The sequence below is a fragment of the Poecilia reticulata genome, chromosome 22 (genome assembly GCF_904066995.2).
Source record: "Poecilia reticulata chromosome 22, P_reticulata-male-v2, whole genome shotgun sequence".
Classification (NCBI taxonomy): Eukaryota; Metazoa; Chordata; class Actinopteri; order Cyprinodontiformes; family Poeciliidae; genus Poecilia; species Poecilia reticulata.
In genome coordinates, this window is record NC_088851.1 from 16,824,278 (window position 1) to 16,837,570 (window position 13,293).

The 13,293-nt window shown below is 37.8% G+C and overlaps 1 protein-coding gene across 9 annotated transcripts in view; it reads left to right on the plus strand.

Moving 5' to 3' along the window:
- The window catches only part of dlgap2a (discs, large (Drosophila) homolog-associated protein 2a), a 137,918-nt gene extending 125,714 nt beyond the window's left edge, over positions 1 to 12,204 (plus strand). For 7 of the 9 annotated variants that reach the window (XM_008399514.3, XM_008399512.3, XM_008399513.3 and 4 more), the window contains one exon: positions 1,599 to 10,343. In XM_008399514.3, coding sequence (XP_008397736.1) covers positions 1,599 to 3,913 — 2,315 coding nt within the window. In that variant the 3' untranslated portion in view covers positions 3,914 to 10,343. Of the gene's footprint in view, positions 1 to 1,598; positions 10,344 to 11,711 lie in introns of those variants that run through there. The other 2 variants (XM_081603388.1, XM_081603387.1) reach the window with 2 other exon arrangements.
- The last annotated feature ends 1,089 nt before the right edge of the window (positions 12,205 to 13,293 follow it).

The following is a 13,293-nucleotide window of genomic DNA, read 5'->3' on the forward strand; positions in this document are numbered from 1 at the left end:
CTTTCTCAATACCCTTCAAAATATTGCATCTGTAAGAGACTGAGATCTGTGCAAAATTGATTCAGCTGCTCTTTTCAACAAAGGGCAATTAGAGCTTTGATTCAGTCTGTCTAATTGGGCTTCACTGTTTCAATAGGGTTCATGCTATACTTTCCCGATTGACTAGAAAAGGCTTGGAAGCTTTGCTCATCTTTACTCTTTTTACTGCACAAAGTTTTTCATTGTTTCTTTCTCATCCAAAAAGCTGAAGAATAGAAGTGCAACTATTTTTTACAGCCCTCTTTTATTACAGATTCTCATTTCATTGATGGACTTTTAAATCTAAAAATGTCAGCTTTGTGCATTGAAAAGTTGCAAAGAATGCATGACACAATTAAGGTTGAGAAGGCAGTGTAAGCTATTTCTTAAAATGGGTCAAAGCGGGAATACATGATATTATCCATGTTTCCAGACTGTATCGACATTTATAAAGTGAGAGTTCCTCACCAGATATTTCAATACAATGTATAAAATGACACAAAATTAGCATTTCTTGACTGTCTGATGTTAAACAAGACTACATATTTATGTTTTAGGTCAACTATAAGTTATTTTTAGAGCTAAAATAATTAGCCCTATTTGCCAAATGTCAGACAAATAAAAAATAGAGATGTTTTTCAGCTTTCCTTAAGTCAAACCTTTTTACCTAAATGTCCTTACTATGTTGAACATTGCATTTTTACTGTATCACATGGGTCAAATATTTTGTGTATTTTTCTGCAAGCTTATCACAATCGTATTTCTGGAGTCAGATTTGTTGACTGTTATGAACACACACCTTTTCAGCAATGCCCACAAGTCATCTATATAACTGAGCTCAGGACTTTCTGTTGGCCCTAAAAGTCCAACCTTTTTGGCACAACTTCACCTACTGTCAGGGCCTGATGATATCTGAAGATGTTGCTTAAATATGTTCACTATGTTACTTTATGAAAAAGTAGGACTAGTCTCTAAATAATTAGAACATTGCCATAGAGTGCTTTTGCAAACTCTAATCAGGCTTTTTTATATCACCTTTGAAGCTGAGGCTTCTTCTTTGCAGAGAGTCATTTTAGCCTGTACCAGTACAGGACTTCTCAAGGTGGAGAGTGACTCTGTTTCAAGTAGTGTGTTGTAAAATACATTTACAGTTGTACCTTGGAAAAACTCAGATGTACTATAAAGCTATGACATCTTCATTGTGGCTTTTCCAATTCAATGAAAGCATTTTGCCAAATGCCTTCATTCATAAATATGCAATTTATGTAAGTAATTTTGATAATCCCAAATGACCTAAGATGTAAAAGTGTAGTCTGGTGTAAAGTGATAAATTGAAACAAACAAACAAAATTGTTGTGTCTTTTTATACAGTGTATGTACATGTTTAATTTCAAATTTACTTAGAAGCTAATTGGAATAATTCTCTTAAATTATTGCTTGAATCCTGATATCACAGATATGTCTTGTTTTGACTCAAGGCATTCATAGCATGACATCATTTTAACTATAAAAAGCACAATATCTCCAGCTGTTCATACCTGTGGCTATATTACAGATTCATGTTTACATTTGTCTTGCAGACAGAAATTATGTGCAGGAAGAAACTTGTTTACCTGATCAAGACAGTATACCTGAGGATTTGGCAGATGCAGCCCCATTGGCACATGATGATCTTGGGTGCCCCATCAGAAGAGACAGGCTTTACAACCCAGATGCTGTGGGGGCTACTGCAAAACCCATGTCTGGGCCACCTGTTTCTCCAAGCCTCTTTCGATCCCCAAGATCTAGTGCTCCTGAAAGACCTTCACCAAAAGCAATCCAAGCTAGTATAAAAGAGTCTGCCACATTAGCTGCAGCTATCAGCATGCAGTGGAAGGAAGAAGTTTCCGCCATGCGCCGAGAATTGGCTGAACTCAGGCGGGATCTATGTAAGGAGCTTCGTGCTTTCAACAGTAATTTCAACACTTTCACACAGCATTACAACACATGGTCTCCTCAAGGTGGTGGAATGGCAACAGGAGCTGGAGCAGGCTTAGGCAAAGGTGTTGTGACTGGCACAGGGACAGGAACAAGAGTGGGGACAGGCTTTGGCGGAGGAGGAGTTGCAACGACATCCACAGACAAAGGGATTGGGGGAGCAAGAGAGAAAAATCCCCAGATATCCAAAGTATCTGTAGGGATTCAGGCCAGAAGCAAAGCCCTGGTACGACAAAGCACTGCAGATGCAGCTGTTAACTGTCCAGAGGAGAATGAGGAAAAGAAAAATTCTCGCCGAAATTTGCCAAAACAGCTTTCAATGGACCCAAGCATTCTTGCTTGTCCACAGTCCATGTTTGTAGAGAGTGCCATCCCACTCTCTCTAGATCCAATACTTCCTTGTTCAAGTAGAACAGTTAAACCAGAGCCAATTGATTCCTCTATGGTATCGTCCACATCTAAGCCAGACTTAGAACTGCCATTCAAAGATAATATAACTTCATCTGCTTCTCTCACAAATGAGGCAGTAATCACTCAAGAGACAGCTTTGCTCTCATCAGAAAAAGTTATGGAACGCCCTCAGGATTCATCTGCAGTGAAACAAGAAATCCTTATCACTCATCAACTAATAGATGTGGGCCCAGCTAATGAGTCCCTTTCACATGCTAAACAAGCTCATACTGATGATACAAAATCCCAAACCCCAGAACAAATTGAAAGAGACAAGATAAAACTACCATATCCAGTCCCTACAGTTACTGTGACTCCACCAGAGGAACATGATTATGAAATAACCCCAAATCAAGAGATTGATGATCCTGTCAATGTTGACAAGCCACAAGCCATCCATCAAGACCCAACTACGGAGTCTTTACATCTTTCAGGAGCAGAGGGATCTGATCCTAATGATTCAACAGAGGCAGGGTCAAAAACATCAAAAGTAACCTTGGTGTCTTCGTCAAACCCTCTCAAAGATACAACACCAGTCTGTGACATTCAGTCAACTGATTCTGATAATGTTAAACCAAATTATTCAGAAACTGGCATCAAATGTCCATCTATAGTGGTCTCAGAGCACTTTCATGCAGTATCTCCAGCAAGTTCAACTGATAGTGATACAAATCTTTATCCTAGTATCAGTGATCCTGATTATCCTTCTGAGACTCCTCCAGAGCAAGTAATTCCTGGTCCAGCCTTTGCTTTCAGTTCAACAGAATCTCAGCCAAACACTGACCCAGAATTCCAAGACACAGAGTGGCCACCTCTTCCAGAACCCCTGGATAACACTCCAATTTATCATGCTGATTTAGTCCACTTTGATATAGTCATGCTAACCTCACTGGATCAGGATGACCTTGATTCTGTGTTTATGGACCCTGAACCAGAGCCTTTCAACCTGAGTGCAGATTCATCATTTAATGTTGATGATGCTGAACCTCCTTTATACCAGTTTGATTCTCAGGGTTCCCCTTTACCAGATATAGATACTTATGATGATAGTTCAGAAATACCCAAAGCACTAATTCCACAGGTCACTGTTACAATTTCACCACCCAGTTCAGTATCCCCAGATTCATCACTGGAAATAGATTGTGGACCTACAAACTCAACACCAGATCCTGCGCTGCCTGATACAGAACCATCATCACCAGACTTTCAAGAAATTCCTCCATCGGATGATGTGATGACCGAGACACTGGAGTGTGTGGCTGTATCCCAGGAGACTGCAGGTCATATTGAAGAGGAGACCACAGGCAGTTCAGAGAGATCCTCAGTGGAGCATGGCTTTTTGTGGTACAGATGGCAGAAAAGAGATAAAAGGAGAGACTCGGTGCGTAGGAGTGCCAGTGTTGAACTATGGAGTGGTAGATATGAATACAACAGTTCAGAAATCACATATGTGTCTCTTACCCTTTGAGCACATGCCTCATTCTCAGCAGACAAAATGTAGCGCAAGTTATATTTGAAGGTCATTGTAGCATCAAGTGACTTGGAGTACAATACAAGGACCTCAAAGAGGCATTGGCGGAACTACTTGTCTCTAGAACATTTTCATGAAAAGTATTAGAAAGAAAGGGATTGCCAGAAACAAAACTGCATTTAATTGATCACAGGACACAACAGGAATGTAGTGACGCCTCTGTGGTGGCAGATATGCTGACTGTATTTAATGTTCTTTAAAGCAGTGGTTCCTAAACCTGGTCCTCAAGTATCCTTGCTCTGCATGCTTTAGATGTGTTTCTGTTTCAACACACCTGTTGGCCATACAATCATTCAAATGATTAAATGGCATCCTCTGCTGCCTTCATATGCTGCAGAAGACTGTTAATCAACCATTTGTTTAACTCAGGTGTTTGGAAGCAAGGAGACACCTAAAACATGCTGGCCACAAATCCTTGAGGACAAGGTTTGGGAACCACTGCTTTAAACTTTAGAAATATAATTTAGCAGCTGTCATTGCTGTAAATCATCATCTGGGACTTTTTTAAATGTACTACTTCAAACCCTGAAGCAAACTGATTTGAAATGTTCTCGTATTGTCATAGTTTTACACGTCTGTTTAAAAAGAGACTGATTAACTGGTGGTACGAGATCCTGACAATCGTCGTAAAAAACAATAGACACTTTCTCTGAATCTATTTTGAGCTGCTTTGCCACTCTAATATGGAGTGAAACACGTATTGGTAGTTATCATATAACTATAATGATGCACTGTTTACCGCGTGAGCTGTTGGATGGACTTCTGATGCTGTGAAATGCTGTTTGCACAATCTTAGAGCGAGATTGACCACTGTACTGTAGCAGTTGTAACAAGACAAGCCAGAGGAAAGTTGTGACATATTATTTGTAGCTTGAAATGGTTAAAAACCCTCCCCACTTTAAAGTTGACTTGAAAAAAAGTAGCTTTTCTTTTATAAGATATTATTGCCCTTCATCGTGTTAATCAGTCATTATTGGTTGTGCAAAATAAAGGCAGACAAAGTAAATAGGTAAATATTATTTTTTGATGGAGTAAATTTTTAATGAAACAACTGTATCTTATTGGAAACCGAATTAATAATTCACCATTTTGACTATTTGTGCAGTTACAGTACAGTTTAGATATGTAGCATTTTTGAATACAAAACAAAATTCCAAAATGCACACAAACCTTCTCCACCCATTGCTGGATTGACAAATACAAGGGGTACAAGGAAACAATGGGTTTTTCTCCGTAAATATATTTCCATTAGGTTAAGTGACATGAAATCAGCACCTTATGTTGTTTTAAAATCAAAGAAATCAAAACAAGTTAATTAATATTTTGTGCAACTGGAATGCAAAACCTGTGCAAAGGTGCACAGGTTTTGCAATCACATCCAAGAGGTCGATTTTGGTTTCATCAAACCATACATACATAGTTTTTTTCAAAGTAAATACATAGTGATGAGTCCAAAAGCAATGGTCTTTGTGAATGGTCACAATTTAAGACTCCACTGCTGAAAAAAAATATAAAAAATAGCAAACAATTGAAGGTTGTTTAATGTTTTCTGCAAAAAATAATAAACAACCCATTAATTTCGTGGGAGAATCTGAAATGTTTACCTAATCCATTTACATGTGGTCATTTACTCTCAAATTCTAGGAGAAGTCATCTGTTTAGAATTTTGACTACAAGAAATCTCAAAAGGAGGACCCGGTTGTGGCTTGTTGATGGTACAACCAGCCATAGATTCGGACCCCACATTTTCTCATTGGAACATTCAGAAGTTTAGAAGTATGTACCAATGGGTTCCAAATATAATACAAAACTAAAGAAAGCACTCCCTGCTTGTACCCATGGTGAGATGTTTCTTGAGTAATGCTTTTAAAATTGGGAATCTTTTAATTGACCATCACTAACGAATAAACTAGCTGATGGTAGAGGATAGGATCACTTTCTAAAAAAAATAAAAAAATTCAGCTAATTTATTGGCTTTTTATCTCTTTTTACCACTTTTCTTCATACTTATTCCCTTGGCCATGCCACGTTCACATGAACTTATAAAGGACTTGTTTTGGTTTCTTTGTATGTGCAGATTGCTACCAACAATGGATGTGAATTCGTTGTCAAAATATGTTTACTGAGAAAGATATTGATGTGTGTAATACTTATATTTCCATGTCTATTCCTTAAATTGAAAATATATAAATACTGTATATAAGTTATTAATTAATAACTTGACTTGTCTGATTATAACAACAAACATAGCAAGAGGCGTTTGTGTATTTTTTTAATTTAAATATATCTTATTCCTCAGGAATCAAAGTTTGAGAATGTAATACCAATGAGACATAAGTGTAATTACTTGTTGAATTGTGTTTCTTCCGAAAGAAAAAAAAAAAGTGAACCGCCGAGTGGCTATTTTTAACATGTGTGACACTGAATGAAGAAATTACTGTTATAATGGTGCATGACTGATGATTGCCTCAGTATTCTGTGCATTTCATATACCGTGCCTCAGTCCTTGGTCCAGTTCATTTTGATTTTCAGCACAATGAAAGGAGCCTCCACACCAATGGAGATGCAGCATTCTGTACCATTAATGGACTACAGGCCACTCACAGGATGTATTATATATGTTCTCTCAGTCTGTTTAATTGGCTCTATGTGGAATAGCCAACTCAAGTGCAGACTCTTATAAAGAGCTTCGGATCCAAATTAATTTTCAAGCAGAACATCAGAAGAAATTCTTCTTGCTTATTAAGTCGAATTGAATATGTGCAAAGCATTTTATGAAGGTTTTCTTAATTGGATGAATCTGAAAGCTTTACGAAAAGCAGGGAAGTTGATTGGGGTTTTTCTGATGCATTTATTTTAAACATATTCACCAAATGCACCACTTTTTACCGCCCTAGGCCACTTAAGTGACATATTCTTCTTTTGTAAAATGTACTCGCAAAGTAGCACACTGGTATTATGTTTACATGTAACATGAAGTCCAAAAATAAACAGCTTCAACAGTCAGTCGGCCTTTGAGAAACACTGAATTGTTACCGATGAGCCATTGACTTGTGTTTGTCATTATGAAGGATTTATGTTATTCAACTGCAAATAAATATGTGGTTTTAAAAAAAGAAACTAAATACATGATCTTTTACTTAATCTATTTTTATATCTAAATATTATATTATCAAAATCTTATTTACTTTTTTCTATAATTTTTCTCAAAGCTTGAAATTGATTGACTTATGAAAAACTGACTGGTAGTTATAGTGATGGGAAGTTCAGCTTTTTTCAGAAAGCCGATTTTTTTTTTCTCCCAAACAAGACTGTTTTTATTAACATCTGCAGCCTCATATTTTATCTTAACTTGGATAATATGAATGTTTTTGTTTTGTTACAAAAATAGGCATTCTTACTTTTGTATAGTTTAACGAAACTTTAAGTTTAGTTATTCTCTTCACAATTCCTAACCAACAATAGGGAAGAGTAGTCACAACTGATATAGTGAAATGGTTGTTATGTTTTAGTTCTGACCGTTGATCATCTATTAGAGCAACAGTGGAGACAGTGCAGTTGGAGTTACTTCACCGCCTTGCCTGCTGTCGCCAGTGCCTGGCAGCCTTGCCTCTGTCAGACTGTACAGCTTTGGCTACAGTGTAGTAACTCACCACCATCAGCATGTGGTTGTGTGTGTGTGAATGGATGAATGACTAAATGCAGTGTAAAGCCCTTTGGGGTCTTCTGGACTAGATAAAGCGCTGTTCAAGAACAGTTCAACCATTTTTACATACTAGCAATGTCATATTCCTCAACCTGCCGTAGTGGGGCTCACCATTGTTTTGTGCTGCTATTTTGTGGGTGAAAGTCTGATTCCTATTGACACATAAAAGTGTCTGATTCAGAGAGTTTAGCCTTGACATATATAATGGCCGAGAATTATTTCTCTTCTGTCATCAGACATATTTATGATTGCATTGTCTTCAAGCCTCTTTTAAGCACAACTAACATCTGCCATATCACTGGAACACACAGCACTAAATGGTGTGAGGCTCCCTCTATCGTGATCTATCTACTTGCCATGCATGTAACCTGTGACATAAAGATGCTTACACCTCCTGCGTAGATGCACTATTTAAGGGACCCAAAAGAAATGCAGTTGAACACTGGTTCAACGTTATAAAGAATTTTAGGACAGTAAATAACCTCCCTGTTATCTGCGAGAGAGACTGGCAACAAAATTATATTTGCAGTTTTATTGCAAACAGTGATTCATCACTGTGTTACTTACTTTAAAAATTTCCCCAGCCGTTCCGAGTTGGTTAAGTAAGCTTGATGACTCATGCAGTCTGCGATTTATATGTTGTGGCTATTTTTGAGTTACTTTGCTTATTGTTTTTGTCTGCAGTGCTTGTGATTGTGCCAATAATGGAGTCTACCATCCATCTTTCACCTCCTCCAGGTCATCTGAATATCCTTAAAAGCCGGCCCGTTGCAAAACAAGCGCCCCGTATTTCTTTTGTAGTGATAAATACAAATGGGAAGAGAAAGAGACACTTAATGACCTGACACTCATCTCCCCTCCACTAGCACAACCACCCCAAAACCTGACAGCTGTGTTGGTATACGAGGCAGGCCTGATAGATGGAGGGATCTGAAAAGTGATGGAGTGTTTGAATCACCACCTGTGTGTCTTCATTTAACCAGAACATCTGGCACAGTGGTAAATGTTGGTGTCAGGTTTCACTGGCGATGCAGGGAGATCATTCAAATGGTGTTCACACTGAGTATTTTGACTCTCCATAAAACTTCCCAGTGCTCTATTTCAAACATTTTAAGTGGCTTGCTAAATTATTCATTTTTAAATATATAACATAAAACTCCTTGTTTCTTATGCTGTTTTATGATACAAACAAAAGTACAATTCACTAAAAAAGTGTGCTGTGCATTTGTTTTCAGCCCTACTGAGTCACTGCAATACAGTACTTTGCAAAACCACCTTTCACTGGATCTCTGCTCCAGACCTTGTCATGTACCTCCACAAATTAGAAAGGTAGTACACACGTACAACCATTTTAGAAATTTATTTTCCCATTTCTCTACTGAAAAATACTCTACATGTCCATCCATGGTAAACTCTCTGGGGCTCCACAGAACAGCTGAGTTTATTGTGAGATAAAATCGCAAAGCAGGGGGATTTGTTTTTTTACTGATTAGATAAGTTCTAAATGCAATTGCTTGAACTGAATTTATTTATGTATACCAGAGTGAGAACAACTTAATACAAATGCATATTTTTTGTATCTGAAGACTTTTAAAACAGTTTTTTTTTTCTTTTGCAGTGCTTTCTGTTTCTTTCTTTCCTTAAAAATCCCTAAAAATGTCCTGGAGTTTCCAGTTGTACAATCACAAAATATGGAAAAGTTCAAGTTCTATGAATACTGTTGCAAAGCAATGTATAGTCTATCTTTCAGAGGGATTTGTTCGAGTTGTGGCCAAGCTCTGTTCATCTAAACACTGAGTAGTAATGCCACGGCCAAGAGGGCCACAGGAATTATGACTACCCTTTGCTTGACTCTCTGGCTAATAATGGCTCTATTTCTGTCCTCCTGCTGAATCATGCCCTCAGAACGGGTCATCACTTTCCTCGCCGGATCATTCCACACTCCCAAATATATCATCTCTAGCTGTCATGTGCACAAACATGCTCAAGCGGATGAAAACTCAAACGTATCTGCTTTTTCCTGCCCTTAAAATCCCCAGTCTACCTTGTGTGGTTGTCCGTTTTTGTTTTCTTTAGAATGCATGGCTGCCTCCACAACAAGTTCATTTTGGCAATATGAGTCATTAACGGCTTAGAGCAAAATACGCAGCACAGATCAGATTATGTATTGACTTTAAAAATACAGGTGAACAAAAGGCCAATGGTTGTTAGAGGGCTTCATTTTTGCAGTAAAAAATGCAATTTGTATATTACAAAACAAATTTGGCACAATTTGCTTATGTTGTAATTATAGTGTTTTGTTTGCATTGTAATTAGGTTGTAATGCTATTAATTCAGCACCACAACTTTTTTGAAGCTTGTTTGGAGTTTGAGATTAACAAAAGGCTTTTCAACAGATTTGTGTGATGCATCATATGTACAACAGAAAAAAAACACAGATTACCACATCTTAAATCCATACCAAAAATGATGAACCCACAACATAAACTTCAATAAGTAATTTTCTTCTTTCTTTGGTTCCGAGTGGAGTAACTAAACACAATTTAAGCTTTGATCAAAAATGCATGAAGCATACTTCTGCTTTAAATGTTTCAGGACAAAACTCCACTACGTGAGCTTTTATCTCAGAGTTGGAAAATAAAGACAAGTCAAATCACAGAATGTGTTTGTGATCTGTTCATCAATCCGTCACCCTAAAGATTAACTTCAACCGCTCATTTGCATTTCAAAAAATAATCCCCCTTCTTTCTGTCAGCAAATGGACGAAGTAAGAAGACGAGAGTTGTCAGCTTTCTTTGAGCAGGATCGTCTGTACGGGTGCTATTTATTGCATCCTCTGATTTTTCCACCATCATTCATGCCTGATGAATGCCTCACACTGGGGAGATTTCCATGTTTTCTCCGCTCTACGGCCTTGTTCATTACTTTAAAATGTTTTATGATACTTACAACCATTTTTTTTTCCTTTTGTGTATTGTGAAATAAAGATAGAGATAAAGGTGCATTTTAAGACACCAGTTAAACACAAAATCCTCACTCATACATGTGTGAGAAACATGTATGAGTTTCTCACACATGTATGTATGTTTCTCTTAACATGTTTATATCTCTTCCTGTTAACCAGGAAGAGATATAAAATTAGGAATTTTGTTGTTTTATAAACATTTAAATGAAGCATGTTGCAAGAGCGTTTCATCTAAAAAATTCTTGCAACATGTTTTAGTTGAAACATTGCAAGAATAGATCAGTTTCAAGTAAAATGCATACTCTTTATATATAAATTTCCTGATACCAGTGCATTTGCTGTGTTTCTGAATTGAAGTAAGCATTCAAAATCCATTGAAAGAAAAATGTACATTTCATTCTCACGTTTCTGGATAAATTCTAATGTACAATATGTCCTACTTTAAATAGGAACTTTGTATTCAAGTTGTCATCCTCATGTTTTTTTGTTTTGTTTTTTTTTATCTACGTTTCTTTTGTTTTTCAGTATATTAAACCAGTCATTCACATGGTTTCCTTAAACATCTCAATATTGAAGGAAAGCATGTGTATCCTGATGCCTGAGATTGAATTGCAAACAATCCAGATTAGAAATTCAGATCAGTCATAGAACATCATGGGAACACCTTTTATTTTTCAGCTTACAAAACCACAAGCTGTGGAACAGGAAAGAGAGCAATACTGTGGTGTGGAATCAATCTGTTTGTTCCACTCATTTATTCAGGTGTATTGCATCAGGTGTACGGTTTTTGTGTAGTTGCAATATTCCCTATAGATTACACAGTTTTTAGATTATTTTTGATTGAGTCCAACTATTTAAATGCACATTACTAATATATGAGTAACTCTAAAAGACGACATTAACAAGAACAGGCAGCATATTTTACCATAATATGTTTTACTGAAAAAGGTTACAAGTACAACGTGAGTATTTTTGTTCTTTTTTTATAAAACAATAATCTGTTCCTGGATAATTATTTGATCACTGGCTTTTAAAAAATAAAATATCCCCCTATCTTTTTTTAGCCATCACCTACACACCGAGCTACAAGAAGAACCCCCCTCCAGTACCGCCCCGCACCACCTCTAAACCGCTCATCTCCATCACAGCCCAGAGCAGCACTGAATCCACCCAGGACGCCTACCACGAGGGGCGGCACCCTCATGGCGGCATGTGGGCCCCTGATGGCCTCGCTCTTGGGCTGACGCCAGGAAGGGCCCTCTATAACTCCACCGACAGCCTGGACAGCACCAAGGCCGTGACGATAGCCATGGAGGCAGCTGGAATCATGGCAGGGAAAAGGCATCCATCCACAGACTCTCACAGCTCAGTGCTCACCTGTGACAAGGCAATCCTGGTGTCCAAGGCTGAGGAGTATTTGAAAACCCCACGGTCCTCTATAGGGATACAGGTCAGTCATCAGATAAATGTGCACAGCTCAAACATCCCTCACTTGATCACATGAGTCCATCAATTTTCAACTCTAAATTATGCAGAGCTGTAATAATCCAGAGAAGTATCACACTCATAAATTCAGCAGAGAAACAGTGCTGTCCTCTCTGCAGCTAAAAATAGCAAGAGTGAGTCATCGCTCCGCAAACCATTTAATTAAGATTCAATGCATGCTGGAGCAGCTTTGGGTGAATGGTAGTATACTCGTTGTTTCATTCACTCCTCCCTTAATAACTCTGCCCTTCCCTCGTTGTTTTCAACCACACTGATGATTCAACCGCACAATTTCTCTTGTGCTATGTTTATCACCTTAAGGTAATTCATACCTATATTTAGAGGTTTTTCAAGTTTTATGTGTTGATGATCTCCAACTGTTATCTTCCTCATGTACGTAGGTTGGATTTTACTGATGTAAACGACTTGTGTTGCTTTAAAGACACAATCAAAAGGCGAGATCTTTTTCATTAAAGCTACTGTTGCATTTTCTTATCTTGCTCTATTTGCCACCATTTTGAAAAACACAGGTTACGTGAATGAGAATGAAGGAAAATTTTGGAATATCAAGTCTTGTGTCTGTTACTACCAATAGTAAGTCCCGCCCACTCCTCACAACTTCTTTGGACTCACTACTGCCCAGTTCTCTGTCTAACAGGTCCGGAAAACCCCCAGAAACTCGGGTCTTACCCTAGCGATAGTTTGTGGAGAATTATCTGTTTAAACTGGGGTCGGAAAGGACTCGTCTAGCTCTGACTACCTACGATCCAGAAGTTATGACCTTTTACAGTTGAGGAGCAATCCGCTGAGTAGCCCTCACAGCGACATAACCCCTACAACCACTCCTGTTAACGGTAGCTCCTCTCCTAAAATAACGGCACTTGTTAACGGCTAGATTAAATTTAGTGACTTAGATTTAAGTCCCAAGGTCATTATTTTAACACTCACCAGAGGAAAACACAAAGCCACCCTGTCTCTAGCATCATGTATGTTAACTTTACTATATCTAGGAGAACCAACAATAATTAAGACTGACACAATTAAACTCACTGTCCACAATTCTCATTAAAATTTTAGAATTATAATTTTATTAAGCAAGCTTTAGCAGGGGCATATAACAACAAATTAATTTCCAAGAGTTATAAAAGAAGCAAAAATATA